General features: G+C 38.2%; 1 protein-coding gene across 1 annotated transcript in view; it reads left to right on the forward strand.

Moving 5' to 3' along the window:
- The window catches only part of LOC124871474 (receptor tyrosine-protein kinase erbB-4-like), a 473,669-nt gene that overhangs the window by 347,642 nt on the left and 99,247 nt on the right, over positions 1-26,780 (forward strand). The window contains exons 10-14 of the mRNA XM_047370794.1: positions 3,181-3,254; positions 9,192-9,282; positions 16,272-16,471; positions 20,060-20,192; positions 26,613-26,706. Coding sequence (XP_047226750.1) covers positions 3,181-3,254; positions 9,192-9,282; positions 16,272-16,471; positions 20,060-20,192; positions 26,613-26,706 — 592 coding nt within the window. The remainder of the gene's footprint in view (positions 1-3,180; positions 3,255-9,191; positions 9,283-16,271; positions 16,472-20,059; positions 20,193-26,612; positions 26,707-26,780) is intronic.

Raw genomic sequence — 26,780 nt, forward strand, 5'->3', positions numbered from 1 at the left:
GGAACCCACTTTGGTCCTCTGCTTCTGTAGCCCATTTGCTTCAATTTTTCACATTTTATGCATGTTGTACACTGCCTGGCCAAAAAAAAAAGTCGCCACCTAGATTTAACTAAGCAAATAGGTACGAGCCTCCCATTGGATAATTACTGCATGGGTGATTATGTTTCAGCGGGCAACAAGTTATTTATCCCCAACTGGTGCAATGAGTTGCTTCTCATTTCTTAAACAACCATGTCGAAAGACACATCCCGTGGTCGTGGAAAAGATGTCAGTCTGTTTTAGAAGGGTCAAACCATTGGTATGCTTCAAGCAGAGAAAACATCTAAGGAGACTGCAGAAACTACCAAAATTGGGTTAAGAACTGTCCAACGCATTATTAAAAACTGGAAAGATAGTGGGGACCCAACGTCTTTTAGGAAGAAATGTGGCCGGAAAAAAATCCTGAATGATCGTGATCGGCAATCACTTACATGCTTGATGAAATCAAATTGAAGAAAAACAACAGTAGAACTCCGGGCTATATTTAATAGTGAAAGTAAGAGCATTTCCACATGCACAATGCAAAGGGAACTCAAGGGATTGGGACTGAACAGCTGTGTAGCCTTAAAAAAACCACTAATCAGTGAGGCTAACTGGAAACAAAGTCACAAGAAAAAAGGCTTCAACTTGCTAGGGAGCATAAAGATTGGACTCTGGAGCAATGGAACAAGGTCATATGATCTGATGAGTCCAGATTTACCCTGTTCCAGAGAGATGGAGGCATCAGGGTAAGAAGTGAGGCAGATGAAGTGATGCACCCATCATACCTAGTGCCTACTGTACAAGCCTGTGGGGGCAGTGCTACGATCTGGGGTTGCTGCAGGTGGTCACATCTGGGTTCAGCAACAGTATGTGTTCAAAGAATGAGGTCAGCTGACTATCTGAATATACTGAATGACCAGGTTATTCCATCAATGGATTTTTTTCTTCCCTGATGGCACGGGCATATTCCAAGATGACAATGCCTTGATTCATCTGGCTCGAAATATGAAAGAGTGGTTCAGGGAGCATGAGACATCATTGTCACACATGGATTGGCCACCACAGAGTCCAGATCTTAACCCCAATGAGAATTTTTGGGAGGTGCTAGAGAAGGCTTTGCGCAGTCATCATCAATGCAAGATCTTGGTAAAAAAAAATTTGTGCAACACTAGGTGGAAATAAATCTTGTGACATTGCAGAAGCTTATCGAAACAATGGAACAGCGAATGCATGCCATAATCAAAGCTAAAAGCCACAAAATTGTGACCCTTTTTTTTTCTTTTTTGGTGGCAACTTTTTATTTTGGCCAGGCAGTGTAGTTACTGCTGCTTTTCTATCCCCTTAAAACTATTCTGCCCATTCTCCTCTCACCTCTGACATCAACAAGGCACATCCAGTGCTACTGCTGCTCACTTTATATTTTTATATTTTTTCAGATGATTCTTTGTAAGCCTAACAGACGTTTGTGGGCAAAATTCAACTGGATCATTCCTTCCAGACATACTTAGACCTCTCTAACATACATGCATGTCAGGTTTAAAGTCATCTAATTTTCATTCATTTATCATTCTTATTCTCAGGAAGTTGTCTATATAGAAATGCTTGAAAACATTGAGTTGCAGCCATGCTGATTTGCCACAAGTTTCCAAGAGCAATTAAACATTGCCAAAATTAGAAATATCCTATCCAAGACTGACGCTGAAAAACTAGTCCATGCATTTGTTACTTCAAGGCTGGACTATTGTAATTCTTTACTATCAGGATGTCCACAAAGTGCAGTTAAAAGCCTTCAGCTGATTCAGAATGCTGCAGCAAGAGTTCTGATGAAAATTAAAAAGAGAGATATATTTCTCCTATTTTAGCTTCCCTTCATTGGCTCCCTGTTAAATCCAGAATAGAATTTAAAATTCTCCTCCTCACATATAAAGCCCTTAATGATCTAGCTCCATCATACATCAGAGATCTGATTGTTCCATATGTTCCTAACCGTTTAACTAAATAATCTGAACTGAAACTATCTGTGTAGTTATGCTGCTTTAGGCTTAGGCTGCTGGAGGACATAATGACCACTTTCACCCTTTTCGCTACATTCTCACACTACTCTCCAATTTTGCATTATTTGCTGTTATTTCAGCTCTTAACTTTGTTCTTTCTTTTCTCTTCCTAGAGGCTACACCTGGCCTGACTCTGTGTCGACCTGTGACACCTTTATGGAGAGGGGCATCGTTCAAGCTTCTGCTGGCAACAACTTAATGCTCACCTACCGATGATCCACATAGCCCTGTCTTTTAGTGTTTAACCCTTTCTCTCTCCTAGACATGGCTACTGACTGAGCTTAACTGTAACAAACTCTATGTGCTTTCTTTCAGACTCTATCCTTGAAAACTGGCTGAGTTTATCTCTTCTTTCTTTCTAGGTGAAACGACTAAAGGAGCTACATCCATTAACATTTACTTTTCTTCCCATAGAAAGGACTCCTGGATCAGTGCTTCTTTGTTCTCTTTGTGTCTCTGCTTTGTTCTCTCAAACCCCCAGTCGGTCGTGGCAGATGGCCGCTCACACTGAGCCTGGTTCTGCTGGAGGTTTCTTCCTGTTAAAAGGGAGTTTTTCCTCTCCACTGTCGCTACATGCATGGTCAGTATGAGGGATTGCTGCAAATTCAACGCCAGTGACTGTCCACTGTCTCTACATGCTCATCCGGGAGGAGGGAATGCTGCAAGTCACTGATTGGATGCAATCTTCTGGGTTTCTTTAGACAGAAAAACTATTTATCCAATTTGAATAAATAACTGAATCTGACTGTACTGTTCAATTGTTAGGATTAATTGGAATGTATGTATCTGACTGTTGTGAAGTGCCTTGAGACAACATGTGTTGTAAATTGGCGCTATATAAATAAAACTGAATTGAATTGAACATGTGTATGTAAGAATTTGAACCTCAACTTTATATATATGCAAAGATCATGTGAGTTATGAGTGGTCAGTGGATAAGAGGGGAAATATAGCTTGGACAAGCCTCCAGTCCACAAGTCCAACACCGAGTCATATGGAACAAACAACCAATCATGAAGACACTCCAACCTAAGAGCAATTTAGCACTCCAGATATTGTATGCTCTGTCATTTTTACCATCCTAATATCTAATTGTCTCTCATAGGGATGTCTATCACAACATTGGACCTTTAGATCCAGAAAAACTCAATGTCTTTCGCACAGTTCGAGAAATCACAGGTTAGTGCATCATCCATCTCTGCATAACAATTAATGTACAAATTTTGTCATTCTAATCTTAATCTTTTTTCTTTACATTTATGCCATGTTTGAAATGTATGCAATTTAGCTGGTGATGTGTGTTATGTGTGTGTTTGTTTGTGTGTGCATGTGTGTGCGCGTGTGTGTATGTACAGGTCCTTCTCAAAATATTAGCATATTGTGATAAAGTTAATTATTTTCCATAATGTAATGATGAAAATTTAACATTCATATATTTTAGATTCATTGCACACTAACTGACATATTTCAGGTCTTTTATTGTCTTAATAAGGATGATTTTGGCATACAGCTCATGAAAACCCAAAATTTCTATCTCACAAAATTAGCATATCATTAAAAGGGTCTCTAAACGAGCTATGAAACTAATCATCTGAATCAACGAGTTAACTCTAAATACCTGCAAAAGATTCCTGAGGCCTTTAACTCTCCCAGCCTGGTTTATCAATCAAAACCCCAATCATGGGTAAGACTGCCGACCTGACTGCTGTCCAGAAGGCCACTATTGACACCCTCAAGCAAGAGGGTAAGACACAGAAAGAAATTTCTGAACGAATAGGCTGTTCCCAGAGTGCTGTATCAAGGCACCTCAGTGGGAAGTCTGTGGGAAGGAAAAGGTGTGGCAGAAAACGCTGCACAACGAGAAGAGGTGACCGGACCCTGAGGAAGATTGTGGAGAAGGGCCGATTCCAGACCTTGGGGGACCTGCGGAAGCAGTGGACTGAGTCTGGAGTAGAAACATCCAGAGCCACCGTGCACAGGCGTGTGCAGGAAATGGGCTACAGGTGCCGCATTCCCCAGGTCAAGCCACTTTTGAACCAGAAACAGCGGCAGAAGCGCCTGACCTGGGCTACAGAGAAGCAGCACTGGACTGTTGCTCAGTGGTCCAAAGTACTTTTTTCGGATGAAAGCAAATTCTGCATGTCATTTGGAAATCAAGGTGCCAGAGTCTGGAGGAAGACTGGGGAGAAGGAAATGCCAAAATGCCAGAAGTCCAGGTGTCAAGTACCCACAGTCAGTGATGGTCTGGGGTGCTGTGTCAGCTGCTGGTGTTGGTCCACTGTGTTTTATCAAGGGCAGGGTCAATGCAGCTAGCTATCAGGAGATTTTGGAGCACTTCATGCTTCCATCTGCTGAAAAGCTTTATAGAGATGAAGATTTCATTTTTCAGCACGACCTGGAACCTGCTCACAGTGCCAAAACTGGTAAATGGTTTACTGACCATGGTATCACTGTGCTCAATTGGCCTGCCAACTCTCCTAACCTGAACCCCATAAAGAATCTGTGGGATATTGTGAAGAGAACGTTGAGAGACTCAAGACCCAACACTCTGGATGAGCTAAAGGCCGCTATCGAAGCATCCTGGGCCTCCATAAGACCTCAGCAGTGCCACAGGCTGATTGCCTCCATGCCACGCCGCATTGAAGCAGACATTTCTGCCAAAGGATTCCCGACCAAGTATTGAGTGCATAACTGCACATGATTATTTGAAGGTTGACGTTTTTTGTATTAAAAACACTTTTCTTTTATTGGTCGGATGAAATATGCTAATTGTGTGAGATAGGAATTTTGGGTTTTCATGAGCTGTATGCCAAAATCATCCGTATTAAGACAATAAAATACCTGAAATATTTCAGTTAGTGTGCAATGAATCTAAAATATATGAATGTTAAATTTTCATCATTACATTATGGAAAATAATGAACTTTATCACAATATGCTAATATTTTGAGAAGGACCTGTATGTGTTTGCTTGCTCAAGTCAACCCAATCCCTTCTCTTGAGACTGTCCACCCCAAGGACAGACGATGCAGCATAAGATGAATATTATATGAGACTTTCAATCTCTTCTGTCTCTCCTCTGCTTCTCCCTTGGGGGCTCTCTAGCCTTGAGTCCCTCAGTCCCCACTCTCCCTTCACGCACTATGAAGAAAAGATCCAGAACATGCGGTGTGCATCAGTAATTGTCCAGGTCTCCTGTGCCGCTGGCACTTTTGAGCTTTATGTTTGCTGTCATTTTGCCAGCCCAGACATGTAACAGTGCCAACAGAACATCACAGACTGTATCTGTGATGTCACCTTCCCTCATGAAATGAAAACACATATGTGGCAAGGGATCTGTTATATTCTTAGAAATATTTCTCAACTACCATAGAGGTTTACAAAAAAGAAGCTATTTGTGTGTAAATGACCCTAACCTCTAATTCAAAAGTAATATTCTTTTGTTGTCCAAATCTTCCCTGGCATATGCAGGTAACCACTTGCTCTACATGGTATGCCTGAAACGCTGTGACAGGACACAAAAAGAAGCAATGATTTCTTTAGCGGCGTTGATGTATTTATTTATTTTTCTTGTTCTTAGATTAAAAGTAGGTTATAGATGCTAAATGTGGTTCTTCAGGAGTCTGAGTCAGTTAGGTTGTTTAAGGAGAACCTTTAAAGAATGCTCAGAAAATGTGAGTGGATGTCTACATTTGCCTACATGTACATTTCCCGTGAGGGCTGCACAAAGTTAGGGCATTTTGTAAAACAGAATAGCATGGGTAATGTATATATTGTGGTTATAGTATGTATGAACTTGAATGACACCCCTTAGGGTTGTTGTAATAATATGTACACTACAAATATAGACAATATCGGCAAACCAACTGGAAAGCAAGACAAAAGGGCTACATATGGCCTCTTGGATGTATTTGGACAGCTTTGATCAAGAAAGATTGTGCAAAGTAAAATAGTCAAAATTCATCTCTTTGTATGCTCCAACATCGTGAAATGTTAGAGGAGAAGAATAAGTGATGCCCTGTTGGCAAAAGGAGGTGGTCCAATGTATTGACAGCAGGGGTATTGATAATTTTGTAAACTCTGATTTTGTTTAAAATGTTTTTCCCTACTGAATAAGTAGACTCAGATTAAAGACTGAAATAAAATAAAAAAATCTGTTAAATCATAGAGTTGTAAAAAAGATTTGTTATACTTCCTTACTAGTTGTGCAAACAAAGTTTATGTTAGTATATTAAAGGTTTGTTTATTTATTTATTTTTAATATGTTTTTTTTTTTACTCTTTTGGTGGGTGAAGGCAAGTTGAGAGCAGTTGATGGGGCATAAACCTGTGGCCATGTACTTAGACATTTGTGTCAGCTCAACTTGTCGTCTCCATGAGCTGTCAAGAAAATGTGACATCTGACAGAAGCAGTCATCCTGGTTTTCTGACCCTTAGGTCACAATAATATGGCTTCAGCTTTCAAATGAGTGTGGTAGGAGAGTGGCTGCTACCATCCTCATTTATTATCATTCATTTATTGCCCTTTGACTATTGTTTCATTGATTCTTAAAAGACATCTTATCGGGTCTGGCCTTATTTAAACACTGCAACAAGTCAGTACTCAAGTCGTACAATTTTGCATGAGGGTTTATCAGTGTTTTGACTCAGAGGTTTAATCACCACAAGTTAAGCCATCTTGACCTTCGCTTGTGAGCTCATGGCCCTGTTTGCGAAGAGCCTCCACAGGGCAATTTGCTGTGTAGTCTGTTGTGTTTTTAATGTGGCTTTCAGCATAACATGAGCCACTTCTTCAGCTTACAAAACTACACATTGTCAAAGCTGAGGAGATAGAAAATGCACAATATATTAGATGATATAAAATTGTGTGTCTGCTACCAATGCACTATAAGCATGCGAGGACAGGGTGATAGGCATTAGCAGGATGCAAATCACTACACTGAGGTGCCAGTTAGTGGAATGAGGTTTGACTTGCACATACTACCTGGATACATTTTTGAATTGTGTTCGACCAATTGTTTGCTGAATATTGGACCATTTGCATGTTGCTGGACGCCACTATGCCTTTCCAACGTCATCGGCCATTTTGTACCGCAGATTAACCCAGCAGCCACTGCGGCTGATATCACGGGGCAGTCCCAGGTCTGACGTCACAGGAGGCAATATAGGAAGGCGAACATTTGAAAGAAGCTTTGCTTTTCACGATGGAAGATAGACCAGCAACTGAAGCGCATCAATTTCTGGAGAAGAGTCCCAAGTGGATTTCATTTATTCTCCTTCGTTGGCCAACAAAAAATTCATGAACAAGGTTTCTGGAATAAGAAGGCCAGAAATTTCACTTTGCCGATCGAAGACGTGAGTTTAACACATAACCAAAACCACAGAGTTTCAAGGAGACGCAACTTTCCCTCCTTGCTTGGTTCTAGTCGACTTCTGACGGTCAGATCATATTTTTCCTTTTCGCCAAGGAGGCCAAAGGACGAAGATTGACCGCTCTTCCCGAAGTTAACTGTGGACACACATTAACTTTCAATCGGCATAAACCACCCCTCTCAATCGGTTGGATTCTGGGATGTCCAATGGGTTCAGAAAAACTGCAGCCCCTCTTGTATTAGCGTGTGGGATGAACGGTGGCTCAGAACTGGTACGCTTGTCTCTGTTTCAATGTTGTTTTCTTCATGCAGTGGGGGGGGGGCCACATTGTTGATATGATCAGAAAAACCGTCCCTTCTTGGAGAATCTATGCCCAGATTATTTTCTGCAGTAGCTCAGACATCCAGGTTCAAGCGGCTAGTCTTATTTTTCATCCTGGTTTGGTCACCAGATACACAAACGGAATCTTTGGAATCAAGGTTCTTCTTCCAAGATGCAGTCTTGTATTCAGCCCGTGAGATCAAGATGTTCAGACGCACATCCCAATGATGCTGCTGGCAAGCTGTGGAAAGAGAGAATGGTGTTCTGTGCAGATACCTCAACATCATGAGGTATCTCCAGCTGTGTGGAAATACCTCCCTCCTATGAGCTTATCACGAAAATTGGTTAATACTGTGCATTCTGGGATTCAGAGTTCTCTGAGTCTCTTTTGTTCTCTGGTCATGCAGTTTAGTCCTTGTTCTACATGTGGCTGGGGTGGATACACACCACATAAAACCACTATAACTGTTAAAGTATATTGTGACACACTTTTTAGAGGATGTCAATCAAACTCTGCTGTCATGCATAAACATCTCGTGTTTTCTTGGGGTCAGGAATATTGTTTGCTTATGTTTTTGTGCTTCTTTTCTTTCCTCATTAAACACTGTTACCAATCATGTGTCTCAATGCTGCTGTTCAGCAGGGATTGTCATCACAAATCCAACAATGTCTGCAAACTGATAAAGGGGCTGTTCAAGGTTATTGCTCTCTGTTTTCAACAAGCCAATGTTGGGTAAACAATATTATGCACCTAGTGGGAGGAAATCACTCACTGTAATATCATGATGTCAAATACTATTTATTGATTGAAGAATGTGCTATACATCCTATGGCACAGAATTTTTTTTTTTTTAATTGCCATCCACCACCTTCTGCTCTCCCTTCTTGGTGATTAAGGCAGCTTGTGGTTTTCTTGTGGTGTTTAAAATAATTACTGCTAATAATAGTTATTTTGTATTTGCTTAGACATTCCTTCCATTCTCTCCTGACTGTTCTATCTTTTCATTGTGGACTTAGCCTCGGTTTTATTGCCCTAACCTTTTTTGTTTGTCTTCTGGTGTTGGCCTGGGGATTGTACTCACCCACTGTTCTTCTACTAAATATTTCATATTTCTGAATCCATTATTGAAAATTATAAATGAGCCACAGCCATCCTCTCAGCTTTTAATTTAATCCATTAAATGATTCAGCAGAAGGGAAGCAGAGACAGAAAATGCAAAAAAGATAAAAAATAAATTAACAAGGCAGATTTTACATTGGTATTAAAATCCTCTTTGCATAAGCCATGCCTATAGCATGTCAAAGTGTGTGGTGTTTCCATGTCAACACTCACAATGATATACATTAATTGGGATGATTCTGATTTGTCTGTGCTTGTGACAGCATGATCTGTGTATCTGTTTTTGTATTTCTCTCTATTTAGGCTACCTTAACATCCAGTCTTGGCCTGACAACATGACTGATTTGAGTGTTTTCTCCAACCTAGTAACAATCGGGGGAAGAGCGCTGTACAGGTACCTAATTATACAGGAACAATGTTGTTAATATGCCAGTCTTTGTATAGTTTATTGTATGTTTACACCAGAGTTAGTAGAAAAGCAAAGGAATATCCTTTATTGTCTCCAAGTGGGGAAATTCAAGTGTACCAGCAGCAGTCTAAGGAAACATGCAGATTCACATGAAAAAAAAAAAATATATATATATATATACACATTTAGTAGGGGGGTATGATGTGTATTTGTAACAAAAATATCCGGTAAAACCCTGTCGATTTGGTACGCATGTGTACTTAACAAATACAGGTTGTTTTATTACTGAACAAATGCATAATGTTTATGTGTGGAACTAAGTGCATATTGTAACAAAACATTAAAAAGTAACTCCAAAACAAAACAGAGAGCACTCCCAGCTGTCACTAAACTCTGCCATTTAGAAACATTGAGGTTTCTCATGCAGTTACAGAGGAGAAAACAGGTGGACAGAACCAAAGCTTTTTGAGCATACACGTCTTTCAACAGTAAAGTACATAGCTTGCTGTGTACTTACCATATCACTCACCTAAAACACTGTCAAGCGGAATTTAAACTTCACAGATACTGGTGAAAAATCAGCTGACGTTCAAATGGCTACCTCTAGTATCCAATTAGCCCACACTCCCTTCATCCTCTTAAATGGAGGAATATGGAATCCTCGTTAGTAAGTGGGGACATTCCCAACAGCTGTGCGTGCTGCATTCAGGTACACTAGGTTGTTGAAATATCATACTTCATTATTTAATATGGGCACAATCAAAACATTAACATTAACCTTTTTCAAGTGGTTATATTGTTGTAGATTCTATCTAGCCAGGCACTGGCCATGCCTGCTTATAGTACGTGATTCATAAAAAATAACCAACCAAGTTCTGTACTTAGTTTTTGTTTAGTTTTAAAACTTAATAAAATCAAAATAATTTCAAAAATTGAAAAATATTGTTTACTGCTGACTGAAATAAAAATAAAAATAATATATTTTTACTCATTTTTCTTGATTGAAGTGTACCAAAATCGTACTGAACTGTGACTTTAAAACCCGAATGTATACCAAACCGTGTTTTTTGTGTACCTCTTTTAGAATTTATAGGATCAACCAACCTAAGTGTAAGGCAGATATTACATGGATTTACTTTATTTTTTACAAACAAATCTGTAAAATGTGGTGTGCATTTGTGCTATTCTTTTTCAGAAGCATGTTTTGCTGCAATAACAGCTGAAAGTCTTTTGGGAGAATGTCTCTACTAACTATGTACATCTTGACCTGAACACCATTTTCCAAAACAATACCACCATGAAACAGTGTGTTTGGTTTGGAAATTTATTGACTGTCCTTAAGTGAACCAGCGTGTTCAGGAGGAAGGAGCAGGCAGAGAGCAGCTGCCCGTAATCAGACTGCCTGCATCGGATCAAATGAGAAGAAGACCCTGAATGAATCCATGGAGCACCAATATTCAATATCCAACCTAAAACTAATTTCACCATGGTCAAAAGTAAATGATCTCAAGACATGCTTGCAGTCTACCTAACTGATTGAATTAATCAGTGTTTATGGATTAATATGGCTGAGTATCATCAGCATAACACCGAATACCTATTCTATGCTGTCTGATAAATTTTCCAAAGTGAAAGCATATATAAAATAGTAAAGAGAATTGGCCTGTAGTTTTTTGCTTTTAAATTCAGACTAGACAGAAGTTGTCATCTTGGGACCGAAGCTTCTATAAAACAAACCGCTCAGTCTTTTAATCTGGATGGCATTAAATTGTCTTCCAGTAATAATGAAAACAATCTCAGTGTCATCTTTTACTAGGATATGTCCTTTAACCCCCATATTGAATAGGTTTCTATTGGGCTTACATCTTTCAACACAGTATTGCAAAATCTTTAAATATCCTTACCCAGAGTGATGCAGTAAAACTAGGTCATGCATTTTTGCACTTCTGCGCTGGACTATGGTAATTATTTAGTATCACAAAGTCCAAAAACATTTGTGAAATGCCTTCAGCTTATCTAAAAAGCTGTGGCAAGAGTTCTGAAGAAAATTAAAAAGAGGGATTATTTTTCACCTATTTTGGCATCTGTTCATTGGCTCCCCCCAAAAAAACTCAGCATATTACTTATAAAGCCCGTAATAATCAAGATCCACCATACTTCAGTGATATAATTGTTTCATATGTTCACAACAGATCACATCACTCTCAGATGGCAGGTTAACTGGTGATTTCTTGAGTTTCTAAAAGTAAAATGGGAGTCAGATCTTTTTGTTATCAGGCTCTTCTCCTGTGGAATCAACTCTCAGTTTTGGTCCGTGAGGAATAAAACGTTTTTTGATAAAGCTTATAGAGCTGCTTGGATTATCTTGAGTTTTCTCTATAGTTATGCTGCTATAGGCTTAAACTGCTGGAGGAAATTTAGTTTTTTGTGTGTGTTTGCTCTGTCTTCTCAAACCCGCAGTCGGTCAGGTCAATCGGCCGCTCACACTGAGCTAGGTTCTGCTGGAGGTTTCTTCCTGTTAAATGGAAGTTCTCCTTACCACTGTTGCTACATACCTGCTCAGTATGAGAAACTGCTGCAAGTTAACGACACTATGCAATCAGCTATCAACTGTCACTATGTGCATGTTCAAGAGGAGTGATTGCTGCAAAGTCAGTGAGTTGATACAATCAGCTCTATTTCAGTAGATAGAAAACTTTTGACCAATTGGAATAATAACCTGAACTTGACTGCACTGTTTTATAACTAGAATCAAACTGGAATATGTGTAATTGATTTGGAATATCTCTGTATGAATGTATTAAATGGACTGTATATTCCTGTCTATTTGTATTTGCGAAGTGCCGTGAGATTTGTTTTTTGTGAATTAGCACTACATAAATAAACTGAATTGAATTAAAAGCTGTCCTATCATTAGACATTTCCACCTGAGCTGTGGATTTCTACAGCTTCTCCAGATTAACCTTTGAGCTTTTGTCTGATTAATGCTGTCCTTGCTTGGCCTGTCAGTATAGGTGGACAGTGCTATCATAGTTGCTTTGCTACAAAAAGTAAGAAAACACCATAAGAAGGCTATTGAGGACAATCTGTTATATAGGAACTCAAAAGAACAAAGGCATTCTATGAAAATAGTTGCTAACATGAAAGCTTCAGAAACATGTATCTATACCATGGATGAACTGGCCAAAGCAAATGAATTAAATATTTTTTATAGACAGTTTGATAATCGTGACGTCTCCCCTGGTGGTGACACAGTACATGGTAATGTGGTTGTGAAGAAATGGGGCAGGATTGAGTTTGATAATATATATGTCAATAAAGTCATCAAGCAGGTTAATGTCAATAAGGCCACAGGCATAGATGGTATCTCTGCTTTTTTTTATTAAGAACCTATGCAGATGAATCAATACCTTCTTGGATGCCAATCTTTCAGACATCTCTTGACACTCACACAGTACCATCTCAGTGAATTAGGGCAATTATTACACCTGTTGCTAAAAAGCATTGCCTACTATTGCTTCAACATCTATTGTGATGAAGTGTCTCAAAAAACTGGTGGTAAAGCAACTATGACCTGATGTCAGTCCGCAATTGCATCCTTACCAGTTTGCTAACAAACATAAAAGAAGCACTAATGATGGTTGCAATGGCATAGTGCACCTGGTGGCAAAACATGTAGGAAACCCCAGGAGCTATGCTAGTTTTCTGTTGATTTTAGCTCAGCTTTTGTTACTCTCCAGCCCCATGTCCTTCTGACCACACTGACACACAGTGTGGTCAGTGTGGTCAGAGCAGATCCAAAGTTTTGTTCAGTGGTATGAGGAACATTTCCTGATTCTTAATTTCCAGAAAAACACAGGAAAGGATCTTTGACACAATGTCAGTTGGACACCACTTAAGCAGTGGTCATCAGTAATCACAGTATTACCCAGGTGGATTCATACAAATACCTGGAACTGCAAACAGACAATGAACTCATGTGGCCTGATTAGTGTGGCTATTTCTGCATCAGTGACAAGCGGGGATTGCACTTCCTCCGCAGGTTGAGGACCTTCAGTGTCAGTCCCAAGGTGATGTTTCTCTTTTACCATGATGTAATAGAGAGCATCATTAGTTACAGGAGCTCAGTGTGGATCGGTCTGTCCAAATGAAGGCCCAGGTCACTCGGTTCACACAAAGACCTGTGAAGTTGATGGGAGTAAAGCAGCAACTCTCACTTCAGACCATCTCTACGGAAACAATAACCAGAAAGGCCCAGAAAATTATCCCCACTTGCATGGTTAATTCAGAGTATCAGCTTCTTTCCGCAGGTCGGCTCCTCAGAGTTCCTGCATACAGATTGAACTGCTACAAGAATGTATTTGTCCCATTCTCTGTTAAAGCCTTAAATGTATCAAAAACAGTAAACTGTGACTGGATAAATACAGGTTATGGTCAATGGGGTTTAAAACAGTACTAACTATGTTTTTATTGTATATACTTGTCTTATTTTGATCTTATAATTTTAGTACTTGGACAACGTGCAATATGCAGTGGGACAAAGTGGTCATAAGTGTGAATTTTTCGTGATTTGTTATGGATTTTATATTTAAGTAGCAACTAGGGTTTGTATCCAAGATAAATTCCCTTTGGACAATAAAGCTAATCTAATCTAACCTTTGCAGCCCGCTTACAAACCTCCAAGGTTTGTAGGAGAACAGCTGCATTCATACAATTAATGGTTTTTCAGAAAAATGGTCTTGAAAATAATGCAAATCACACCTTTCATATTTTTATTAGTAAAAACAGTAAAAAGAAAATCAAAAACTCCATCAATATTTTTCTTTTTCACATCACAATTATTCGCTATTTTGTGTTAGTACCTACTTACTAGTACTAGTTTGCAAACTATGGAACTTAAAATGCAAGTGTAATTATTTCACAAAAAGACTTAGACATTTACAGCCAATACATTAAGCAGCAACCATGTATGTTTAGATGATAATAGGTCTGAATATAATAAAAAATCAGTTTGCTTACCAATTTTATTTACAGTGATTCAACACTGAACCAAAAATGTGTCAGGCTCAGTTTTGTAATAAAGTGTTTTATTGTGGTTGCGTAAGGCTTTATCTCAGTTTGACTGTTGTTTTGTTCATATCCTGAATTTTATTCTATTAATAGTCAGGCCCAATAGTGCAGAAAACATTGTCTTTACATTTTGTGCCTTTGTTGCAAACTGACACACTCTCAACAACATTGAAAAACTTTTGAAACTCCTACCCACCATTTGCATCATGTAAAGCATTAAATGTAGCGTGTTTTATATATCTAGATTTTTTTATCTAAATCATTAGTGAATGCAGTTCTCTGCTTTTCTGTGATAAACTGCTCTCCATTTTGATTTTGCCAAGTGCAATTATTACTTACAATGAACACTGCTTGGAACAGGTTCTGGCCATGATTTTGTTTTGACATTTAGAGACGCAGGTAGCTTTAACCCATCAGATGGAGCATAATTATTTATCACTTACTTTTCATTGCTTTGCAAAAGTGCTTGGAAACGTGTAGTGACATTTGGATGGCACTATACTAAGTCACGCCAAAACAAATTCCTTGTATGTCCAAAAACGTACTTGGCAATAAAGCTTTTCTGATTCTGATTCTGATTCTGATTCTGATTATATACTGCAGACTAGGTGTGTGTGTGTGTATCTCTTTAAAAGTGTGGTTATGTGCACTGCACCTGCATGCAAATGAAAACAGCAGGACAAATCATAGCCTGCCCCTCACCTTTGCCCTGTGCTTGATCCTGCCTACTCTGTCTGATGGCTCTGACCCCCTGCTGTTTCCCTGTCATATTTAAACTATAAGTGAAGCTAAAGGAACAAAATATTGGAGATACTTTGAAAAACAAAGCAAAGAAAGGCTCAGACAGAAAGCTTGTTTAACTGCTTGATGATGTGGCTGTTAAGTAACAGCTCAGAACATGCAGGTCTAATGAATAGATAGATTTAGTAATATGGATTCTGAAAACCCTAATGAGAAATATAGAAAAGAAAATAAAGTCCTGAAATTGTTTTTATAAAGTGAGAATACATTTACAACATTAATTTATTCATCAATGGAAAAGCCAAGAAGAACCACCCTAGTTATAAATATTTTCAGGTTAATTTGTTTGAGATAACAGGATCATTGCTTAGGGAAGACAATTTTTTTTCAGCTCATGAAGTTTGTTTAATATCTCCATGTTTGAGCTGGTGAGTCCTGGTTTGCACTCCTAAAGAGCTTTCTGTGAATACAATTGACACTTTATTGTCCCAATAATAATTATTTGAAGAATATTTCTGAGTTACTGAACACATGACATTGTCCATTTATATAACCTTAAATAGAAAAGACACAAGCATTTCCACAAGCCACAAGCATTTCGCTCTAATGATACACAATATAAAAACAGAATTAAAATAACATAGGCAACATCCTCTTCGGCTCAGTGCATCAATACATGCTTTCCTATAATGCACCAAGATTACTGGGAAATTTTGTCATATTTTTTTGTAAGAGTTGGGTAAAAACATTAATCTGTAGATGAGTGTTTAAAAACAGAAAAAAGAGGATGGCTCTTGTTGGCTAGAATATGCTCTGCATCATTAAGGGATCTTAGTCTGTAGATGTGTTCAAGGTACAAAAATTTAGATCTGAAATGCTACTTCTGTAGTACCTTTAGTTCTTATGGGAGACCTCATTTTGTTTGGGTGTGTTTAAGAGGGTGTTTAATCTGCCTATGCCTTGGGCTGTTTCTGGTTTTGGACTTTGGAAAACACAAAATCAATAAAATTAACTAATCTTCTGTATGTTTCCCCATTTTCTATCTCTCTTTTTTCCCATGTCATTCTATATTCAACCTCAACTTTTCTTCCTCTCCTCTTGCACTCCCCCTGTTCTTGTCTGGCCATGTCTTTCTCTCACCTCCACCTACTTTGCCCTCTCAGTGGGATCTCCCTGCTGGTGTTAAAACAGCAGGGCATCTCATCACTGCAGCTTCAGTCCCTGAGAGAGATCAGTGCTGGGAATGTCCACATTGCAGAGAACAGCCAACTCTGCTACTACAGCACTGTCAACTGGACAAGATTGTTCCGCGCTGGAAACCAAAAGGTTCTTATCCGCAATAACCGAAGCCCACAAGAATGTGGTAGGTTCATAGTTACATCTATTTTTATACAGTTTCAGTTTAAATTACACTGCATTGTCTTGAAAAGACCTCCATCATTTCAGCAATTTGCCTACACTGCAACTATCAGCTGAAAGTTAAACTACAAAACTACTCTCACAGAATGTCAGGGTAGATGGGTGCAAATTGTTCTATACATCTATTTAATGCCCCATTAGGTCTGCTTCATATTTTAGAGCAGAGCACATCACATCTTGATCATTTATTTTATTACACTACATCGGTTTCATCTAGCATAGTTTTAACCCAGCAAAGCTTAACCCAGATTCATGAGCAATTGTCTAGTAAGTATAATTTATTCAACCAAGGCTTTGTTGAAAAAATATTTTATATTTTACTCCAAAAAGAGTTGTCCAACTTCCACTGTTGTTAAGAAGTCTATTGTCTGCATCTGATGGTTGGAACGATTGGCCTATAAATCTGTTGTATTAAGTGAGTTAGTAAAGTTTATTTATAAGGGCCCTTTCACAGACCCAAAGTTATGAAGTGCTAGTTATGAATCTTGGAAATCTTAAATGTGTATAATACGTACATAAACTTTGTTGCAAAGATTTACTTAGTCCATGTGCTAATGCTTTTTGTGCCTGCATTGTGTTTATTGCCATTCATGCCATATATGAACCTTGATGTGTTATGATTTAAAAAATATCAAATAAAGACCCAATGTAAAGAATTATATTCATTGCAGCCTTGATTTTTGTGAATAAAACAATAAATCAGAGCCATTATTAAAAACTAATAAACCATTAAAGATGTGGCTATCAGTAACTGATTCACAAGTTAGCACTACTGGATTTTGAGAAATAGCCTAACCTAGTTGACAGAAAACAATTCGCTTCACTGCCCTTTCTTGTCATGGACCTATTATTACCAATCAGTACTGGCCCAGTATATACAGTTAACCCCAACATAAGTCATACACCTAGCAGATGTCTATTTAAATTAATGTTTTTTTTTTTACCATTTTAATGAAATGTTTCCTCTGACCTGGAGTGAAATAATGTTTTGGAGTGGGATGTTCTGTTTATGATTTTTTTTCCCTGATACCAATATAAGTCATTAAAGAATTGACATCGGCTGATATGAAGTCCCAGTCAGACACCTCATTAAACCTATTTAAATAAATAACATTTTACTCATATCATTTCTCTTTGAAGTAAAGCACTACATCACACCAGTATTAGAACAGATTAATCACCTGTGACATTCCAAATGCTTCAGTCTTCTCTGTTTTTCCTTCTATTCTTTCATTTTCTTTGAAGGGCCAGATACTTTGTCCCAACTGGAGTTTGTGCAGGTTAGGCTCAGTAGAAAGTTCAGTAGCAAAGTTCTACAATGTTCTGACAACATATCTCCTAAAATATGTTTAGCTTCATCAGTTCTAAAAATATGTCTAACTCGACTAGTACTTCATTAAACTTACATTTCTTCTGCTGAGTTGCTTTGGTGGTAGGCTAGCATTAGTAAGTTTACTCTGAATGACATGACTCAATAATTTGGCATGTGACATATTTCAATTCAGTTAAAGTCAATTGTGGACAGACAGGACTTATAGAAAAGCAGTTTTCCTGCTTCAGTAATGTGACTGTGTCCTGCAGAGGTCTTTCTCTTACACCAGGAGCTGTGATGTTCACATTGAACTCTCACTTAATGTGAACCTCATTGTAAAGGGAGAAAAAAGCTTTAGACTGTGGTCTGAAAATTCTGATTAAATCAATAAAAAAATGTGCACTATAGACTTGCGAGCCCTTTACAAGGGACTACAAATTGAATGTTAAAAATTTGCCCCATGTCATAAGGGGTACAGCTGATATAATCAGATAGTAGACGACTAACAGATATCAAGAGTTGAGTTTAATCAGGGACTCTGAATAGCAATCATTTAAAAATATTGTGAGCCTATGGCTGGGATCTGATCAGGACATGTCTAACAGAAAATACACTAGACGTAATTATTTGATTTTAAAGGTCACCGTTACCTTTAAGAATCACATTCATTATGGTGGTGGTGCAGGGATAAAATGCGCAACCCATATTCAGAGGTTTCAGTCCTTGACGCAGCGGTTGTGAGTTCAACTTCGGCCCAAACGGCCTTTGCTGCATGTCTCCCCCCTCACTCCATCACTTTCCTGTCAACTTACTGCAGAAACAATTTGAAAAATAATGACCACTAGTGCTTCAGAAAAACATATAAAAAAAAAAAGTCACATTCACATGTTTACTATTTAGTAAATTTGTTTTTCAGTACTTCCTTTAAAAAAAACCAAAACAATTATTGTACTCATTACAATAAGCAGTTATTTCTTCCTCATGTTAGGGCAACTTCAAACTCTTTAGACAGTTCCTTTGATCTTGCAGCGCAGCAATGTTTTTCTGTTTGCACCCAACCACTCCTATTCTTATTATTTGCTCTATGTGTTCAGTTTACACGTGACACCAGATTCCCCACATAGGGGGTTTTGTCCTGTGAAAGCCAAAGCTTTAATATTCTGCCCTAAAAGCGTCCAATTGATTTTGGTCTTCTTTGAGCAACTACAGTTTTCTGTTGAAATATAACACGCAATCCGACACCAAGACATGTGGTGTGTCCTACAAGTGGCCAAAAGCAGAACTGACCTCATGTTTAGTGAGGAGTCTGTCTGAAAAGGAAGCAACCACTGCTCAATCATATATGTGGTGCTGAAAGCTCTAAGTGTATTGGTATTGCTGTAACAGTCTCACAGTACTTGAATATTTTGACATTGTGAGTTTAATTGTGCTATGTGTCACAACTTTTATAGAACTGACTGTTGTGGGGGAACATGAGACAAAGAACAAAGACAGATCCATAAAACAGAGTAGATGAGATTTTTGTGGTTGATCAGTAGTGCATAAAAAAACAAGACCTAGCAGCATTTTTTTCTACTGCTCTGGATGTTAGCCTAAATTATATCAACAAGTTTGTGTGGCATCTGCAAGTTCTTCCTGTGTCTCATCTGTGATTTGCCATTGTTTGCTCAGCATTTAGATAATGAAGCAGCACAGATCCCTCATGTGCTAACTGCACAAAAAGCATGTAATAGTAACACACACTGCATGCATAAAGATTAATTATTATACACACATAATACAGTCACATAGTTAGGAAAACTACAGCGTTCGTGTTTTGAAACATTTGATCCAAAAGGAAATATTTATCCAGAAGGCTTGGTGTCTGTTGTTTGACACTTGCTTGTTTTCGGAAGAAAAATAATTTAGTCCCTCCGCCACCCACCCATCTTTCTTAATGTATTTATCCTAGTCTGTGCTTAAGACATTTGTTGCTATGAAAAATAGATATTATAGGCCAACACAAATGAGCAGTTGTCGTGTGGAGGTGGAACCATTTAATGCAATAAAATGGCCTTCCAAATATCTCGTGCCTTATCATAAGTGATGTTTTTTTGGCTATTTTCAAACCAAACTTATTTGTGCTTATTTTCTGCATTATTGTTGAGTCATTCAATCAGAAATGCATGAATGCAAAATTTTTTCTCTCTCTCTGTCTTTGTGGTTATTTGTCCTGAGCAGCCAAGGAGCGCATGGTGTGTGACACATTGTGTTCTGATGCTGGATGTTGGGGTCCTGGCCCAGACCAGTGCATGTCTTGCCGGTATTTCAGCCGGGGGCGAACCTGTGTAGATTCCTGCAACCTATACGAGGGGTAAGTCATGCATTTCTATAGATACATAGCTGATAAATATCTGTATGATCTTATGCAGGTAACACTACTACTGAATTGTCAGAAAGTAGTAAATTAAAGTTAATAAATAAATTAATAAATACATAATTAATCTGCTCTCTACCTCTATGACCTCTAAAGTCCTTAAGTATTAAATAAATAAATAAATACAAAATAAATATGTTCTTTTTCATGTAAAAATAACTTTTTAATGCAACTTGGCACCAAAAATAACTTATTATTTTTTTAAATCTCCGAGTACAAACTGCAACATGATTGATTTGTAAATACCATAACGTTATCCTTAAGGGGCAATGCAAAGAAAACTTGATCATGTGTTTTCCAGAAGACAGTCTTAAAGACAATAGTTGTGTGACATAAACAATGTTTTTGACAGCTTTAACCCAATTTTACATGAAGTATTTGCCCCAATAGACTTTGTATGATTGGTCAAATTAAAGAGCTCGGAACTGTAAAGCCACAAATAAGAAGAGCACAACTATATATATATGTAGCGCCACCACACCTTGTTCTTTGTGTGTGTTGAAAGTGAAATAGATATGTGCTACAGAACGCTTAGTGTGTGAGCATATGGCTGATTGGTGGTAGGTGTTCGTGGGTGTGTGTATGTGTGTGAGGCAGGGATGTTTCTGCATCAATTTAAAATGTTTTGTAATCCAATTCAGGGCAGTACAATATATTGCAATATGGTCATCCCAAAATCTGTGTGGTGTGTGCAATATTAATATCATAGAGGACTGTTTGGAAGGCAATAGTTGTTGACTATTCTGTTCCAAGTGAGATGAATTCACACTATGCATGCCAATAATGTATGCAGCCTTTTGGGTTGAGTCTTACTGGAATAGATATTCACACCTGCTGCAATAGTCTTCAAGACATTAAAGGTCACAGAGAGCTGGAAGCTTTATGATAGATGAGAATGAGAGAAGTAATGGGTTACATATGGGTTTATTGCAACTGATGTCACTATCACAAAATGTAACACTATTAACACATTTACATGATTATCTAATTTAGTGCAACCCCAATCAATTATATAAATATTTTAATTATAACTTCTTTTATATTCTGCTCAGATTAGTAATTTGAGATCTCTGGTAAATTCTAAAAACATGACTTAAAGTCTTTAAGCATGACATCATTAAATGTGAATTTTCTCTTGATGGTTCCCTATATTATTTTAAAGAATAAATGCTGTTTTTGTTTTCTCCCTTTTTGCTTGGTGAGTGTCTTGTAAATGTTGTGAGTGTGGTTAGTATTTTTGCACATCAAATTTAAAGCATGAGCCAAAAGTAGTTTGTTGTGAAACAGATTGTCCACATTTTTACATTTTTTTCTTATTTTAATTAATTACATTACATATTCACTAGTCAAATCTTAATAAAATGCAGTCTCTTTGAAAGTCATTGTTAAGGCTCTTCTGACTATTTCTGGAGTGCATAAGAAGGGTTAAAACTTTGACTTTGTGCAGATATATTTAAGTTTATCAATGTTTTATTGGGGAAGGACAGAGTGATAAAGTGTTGTAAACACATTTTTATCATACAGCTACTAGTTGTAAATGATCCGAATGACATTAAAACAGTAACTTAGATGTTTTTAATGTAAACACAAATATCCACAATTGTAAGCTGGGCCTTTTCATACATGGTCTTTTTTTTTTATTTAAAACAACAATAATTCGACATTCTGCTGTTTGTGATAACAGTTTTAATCATACCAAAGCTCCCTCACAGTCTCCCAGCAACAACATGTATGGTTAGTGACAGAGCAGCAAGAGAACATGTCAGTCAAGCCACTATGGTATGTAAATATCAGCATTTCAAGTGATGGCAGGGGGAAAACCCCTGAAGCTGGAACCGCAAAAGGAAAATAGGACACTCCTGCAGATGTCAAAAGCAAATCAAATTCACTGCAGCAGTGTGCAGACTATCAAAAATGCATCCCTCAACTTGGAAAGGAAAGGATGTAGATTATTTTTTTTAGGTCCTACAAAGGAAATAGCTAAACCTGTTAGAAATAGGCTCATTTTTTAACCCAACCCTAAAAAAATCATCTTTACAATCTAATCATTTATATCCAGGTAGTATAATTTAGTATCATTTAAGAGAAGGCTTCTGAGATTGACATTGAACAGGGTTAGAATGGGATGGAAAGGTTTGCTAGATTGCACCATACTTCTGTTAGGTCTCAGATTCTGGGGTAAGGGTGAAGAGGAGTAGATTCTAAGTTGCTTGAGGTCCTGTGTGAAGTTTCCACAGTCAGTGATGATAGGTGGAGTCATATCATCTGGTGGTGTTGGACAACTGTTATCTATCATCTCCAGAGTTAGTACAGCTGTCTACCAGGAAATTCCTGAGCCCTTCATGGTTCCCTCTGCTGACAAGCATCAGGGAGATACTGGTTTCATTTTCCAGCAGGACTTGAAGCCTGCCAACACTGCCTGGTTCAAGGACCATGGTATCATTGCAACTGACTGACCAGCAAACTTGCCTGACCTAAACCCTATAGAGAATTTAATGGGATAAGGCTATTAGTGTATATACTGTACAGTACATGGGTTGGACAATTAAACTGAAACACCTGTCATTTTAGTGTGGGAGGTTTCATGGCTAAATTGGACCAGCCTGGTAGCCAGTCTTCATTGATTGCACATTGCACCAGTAAGAGCAGAGTGTGAAGGTTCAATTAGCAGGGTAAGAGCACAGTTTTGCTCAAAATATTGAAATGCACACAACATTATGGGTGACATACCAGAGTTCAAAAGAGGACAAATTGTTGGTGCACGTCTTGCTGGCGCATCTGTGACCAAGACGGCAAGTCTTTGTGATGTATCAAGAGCCACGGTATCCAGGGTAATGTCAGCATACCACCAAGAAGGACGAACCACATCCAACAGGATTAACTGTAGACGCAAGAGGAAGCTGTCTGAAAGGGATGTTCGGGTGCTAACCCGGATTGTATCCGAAAAACATAAAACCACGGCTGCCCATATCATGGCAGAATTAAATGTGCACCTCAACTCTCCTGTTTCCACCAGAACTGTCCGTCGGGAGCTCCACAGGGTCAATATACACGGCCGAACTGCTATAGCCAAACTTTTCGTCACTCATGCTAATGCCAAACGTCGGTTTCAATGGTGCAAGGAGTGCAAATCTTGGGCTGTGGACAATGTGAAACATGTATTGTTCTCTGATGAGTCCACCTTTACTGTTTTCCCCACATCCGGGAGAGTTACGGTGTGGAGAAGCCCCAAAGAAGCGTACCAGCCAGACTGTTGCATGCCCAGAGTGAAGAATGGTGGTGGATCAGTGATGGTTTGGGCTGCCATATCATGGCATTCTCTTGGCCCAATGCTTGTGCTAGATGGGTGCATCACTGCCAAGGACTACCGAACTATTCTTGAGGACCATGTGCATCCATTGGTTCAAACATTGTATCCTGAAGGCAGTGCCATCTATCAGGATGACAATGCACCAATACACACAGCAAGACTGGTGAAAGATTGGTTTGATGAACATTAAAGTGGTGTTGAACATCTCCCATGGCCTGCACAGTCACCATATGTAAATATTATTGAGCCACTTTGGGGTGTTTTGGAGGAGCAAGTCATGAAACGTTTTCCTCCACCAGTATCACGTAGTGACCTGGCCACTATCCTGCAAGAAGAATGGCATAAAATCCCTCTGACCACTGTGCAGGACTTGTATATGTCATTCCCAAGACGAATTGAAGCTGTATTGGCCGCAAAAGGAGGCCCTACACCATAATAATAAATGATGGTGGTCTAAAACCAGGTGTTTCAGTTTTATTGTCCAACCCCTGTACATGTACGGTATTTTTGAACAAAAATATTTTTACTGGTCTAATTGTAATGTTTAATTTCTAAGAATTTCAATTTTAGGTTTTCATTAGCTATAAGTCGTAATCTTGATCAAATTATCAGAAATAAACACTTGCAATATATCAATTGTGTGTAATAATTTTAAATCGTATGTGTTTCACTACTCGATTTTAATAGCGAAAATAAATAGAATAATTTCTGATGAAATTTCCATTTATTGAGATGGACTTGAACTTACTGCATGACTAAAAACGAACAGCTCAAAGTATATTATCTGAGCTTTCAAGTTTTACTTTAATTTACCTGTTTATACAAGATTGTTTCAGGAGCTGGGGGAAGTGGAGTACAATTTAAAAAGCATTGGGAACAAAAGGCACCCCATGCCGTGTCTCATAACATTATTAGTCCCTTGATGTTATCTTCTTCTACTTTAAAAAGTAAGAAAACATGCCCCCCTGGGAGGTTTTTTAATGACATTTTAGGTATTTTTTACATTTTCTTTTTTTTTTTGTTAACAGTTAACAGAGTTATTGGAAAACTACTTTTGAGTTCAGATTTGCAACTTAATCACAAAATTTCAGGAGGCTTTGGAGAAGAGTCATGACCTTGAGATGCTGTTAGGGCAGGAGGGCTAGGCGTGTCACTGCGTGTCACAGTCACTGCTTGCGCACGGGGCCACGCCCTGCCTACCTGTCTGCCTACACGTCTGCTCCAGTCTCAGAGTCAGTGTTGCTGGCTGTGAATACAACCCCAACCCCTTACTTTATCATTGTTTACCAGTCATCTAATACATGTTGTATTTCAACCTTTAGTTGGTGTTTTGATGTGCTTACCTTGCCTTGTATTTCATATTTAATGAGGTATTGACAGCATGATTGCTAGATGTAGCAAGTCTACAGAACTCTTCTAGCATAATTGTTTTTTTTTTTTTCTATTACAGTTGGTCATGGTTTTTATAGAAATAGCTTTTGTAGAAACACAATAGGGATTTCATTTTTAGTTAACTTCAACTTGCTTTGAATGATAAAGGTTCAGCAAGGGTCAGTCATGCACAATGCTGGAGACAATCTAATTTGTAGATGCAAAAATCAAGCAAACAGCCTTTACAAATGTATTCTTGTAAAATAGCAGGGATGCATCCATTGGAGCAATTATGTTATATTGCATATAAGTTTATCACACACCTATTAAACCTATTTCTGGAAAAGGCCAAAAGTCCACAACAACTAGGCAGATGTATTTTTTTATTTTTTTTAATATTACACTGCTTTTTCCAGTACAATATGGTCTGAAATATTATTATGAATGTGATATACCTTACGCACTCTCCAACTTTAATGTTGAGGATGCTTTTTTTATTTTTTTACGTTGTAATTATTAAAGTCTAGAGTTATAGGGTTGGTCTGTTCAGTACTCAGGTTTCTCCAATATGACTGTTAGTTGAGCCTCAGCTGAACATACCCCAGAAATAAGGCAAAAGGCAGAGATTGACTTGATGTTTGGTCTGAATTTGAATTGAAATCTGGACTTTCCCTATTATATATTTTTTAGATGGCCTAGCAGCAGAGATTATCTTACCTAAAACCACAGATCAGAAACATTTGAGGATTCCTGAGATTCCCAGCACATAATCTACCCACTTTGGAATAGAATGAAAAACATGAAATAAAATTATGAAACTTCCTTGTTTTCTATATAGATTTGTGTGAGAAACAGAAACCAAAGCAAAACACATGTGAACATCTTGCTGCTAGAAAAGTCTTATAGGCACTTATTATATTTTCCAGGTCCACCGCAGCCTTTATTATTTCAAACAACATGCTTACAAAAGATGTGTTTTATCTTTCTTGGCTCTGAAGGTTTTATGAAGGCCAGAATAAGCATAAATAATATTAATTTGATTTTATTCCCAAGGGAAGAGGATTATTTTCCCTATATTGCTGTTTTTATTTTTTTACATATCACTCATCAAAAGACAGGAGCACCTGTTTAAATTTCCTTCTTCTGTACTAACAAAGGCAAAGTGCCAACTCAGTTGCAGCGTGGTCAGATCTAATGACTTTTTGAAAACATTCTGCTGTTCCATCATTATAAGTAGATTGCAGGAATTGAATAACACCAACTTAATTTAAACTGACTTTAAAAATGTCACCCATCCCCCCCACATCCTGCACCTTTCAACTGTGTCGACCCCTTGAGTTACGATTTCCCTAACTCTCTAAAACCCTGTCAGTTTCGCTCTGGATTAATTTGGGCAAAATTGATTGAAAACGATTTTTTACAGACTGTTTTCAGTTGTGAATCAGCCTCTCGAAATGAATAGTGTAGTGCACAATAAAGTTTGGTGTGATGAAAATTCAACAGATCAGTGCTACTGTTTATTTGTATGCTTTTTTAAACATGGAATTTATGAACAATCCTTTTTGTTTTTGAAGAAATCTAACACCTATTTGCCATTTTGTGTACAGTCGTGTCTCTTACATATATTATTTAATGATATTTTGCTCCACCTCTCTTTTTACTCTTCTGTTTCCCAGGGACATTCGAGAGTATGCCAACGGTTCAATGTGTGTGGAGTGTGATGCCCAGTGTGAATGGGCGGACGATGACTCTTTAACCTGCCAAGGCCCGGTAAGCTTGCTTTAACCAATAAGAATACATCGGCACATGGAAGCAATTATTTCATACATGGCTGCTGTTTTTAC

This window comes from Girardinichthys multiradiatus, chromosome 7 (assembly GCF_021462225.1).
Source record: "Girardinichthys multiradiatus isolate DD_20200921_A chromosome 7, DD_fGirMul_XY1, whole genome shotgun sequence".
In the NCBI taxonomy this organism is placed as follows: domain Eukaryota; kingdom Metazoa; phylum Chordata; class Actinopteri; order Cyprinodontiformes; family Goodeidae; genus Girardinichthys; species Girardinichthys multiradiatus.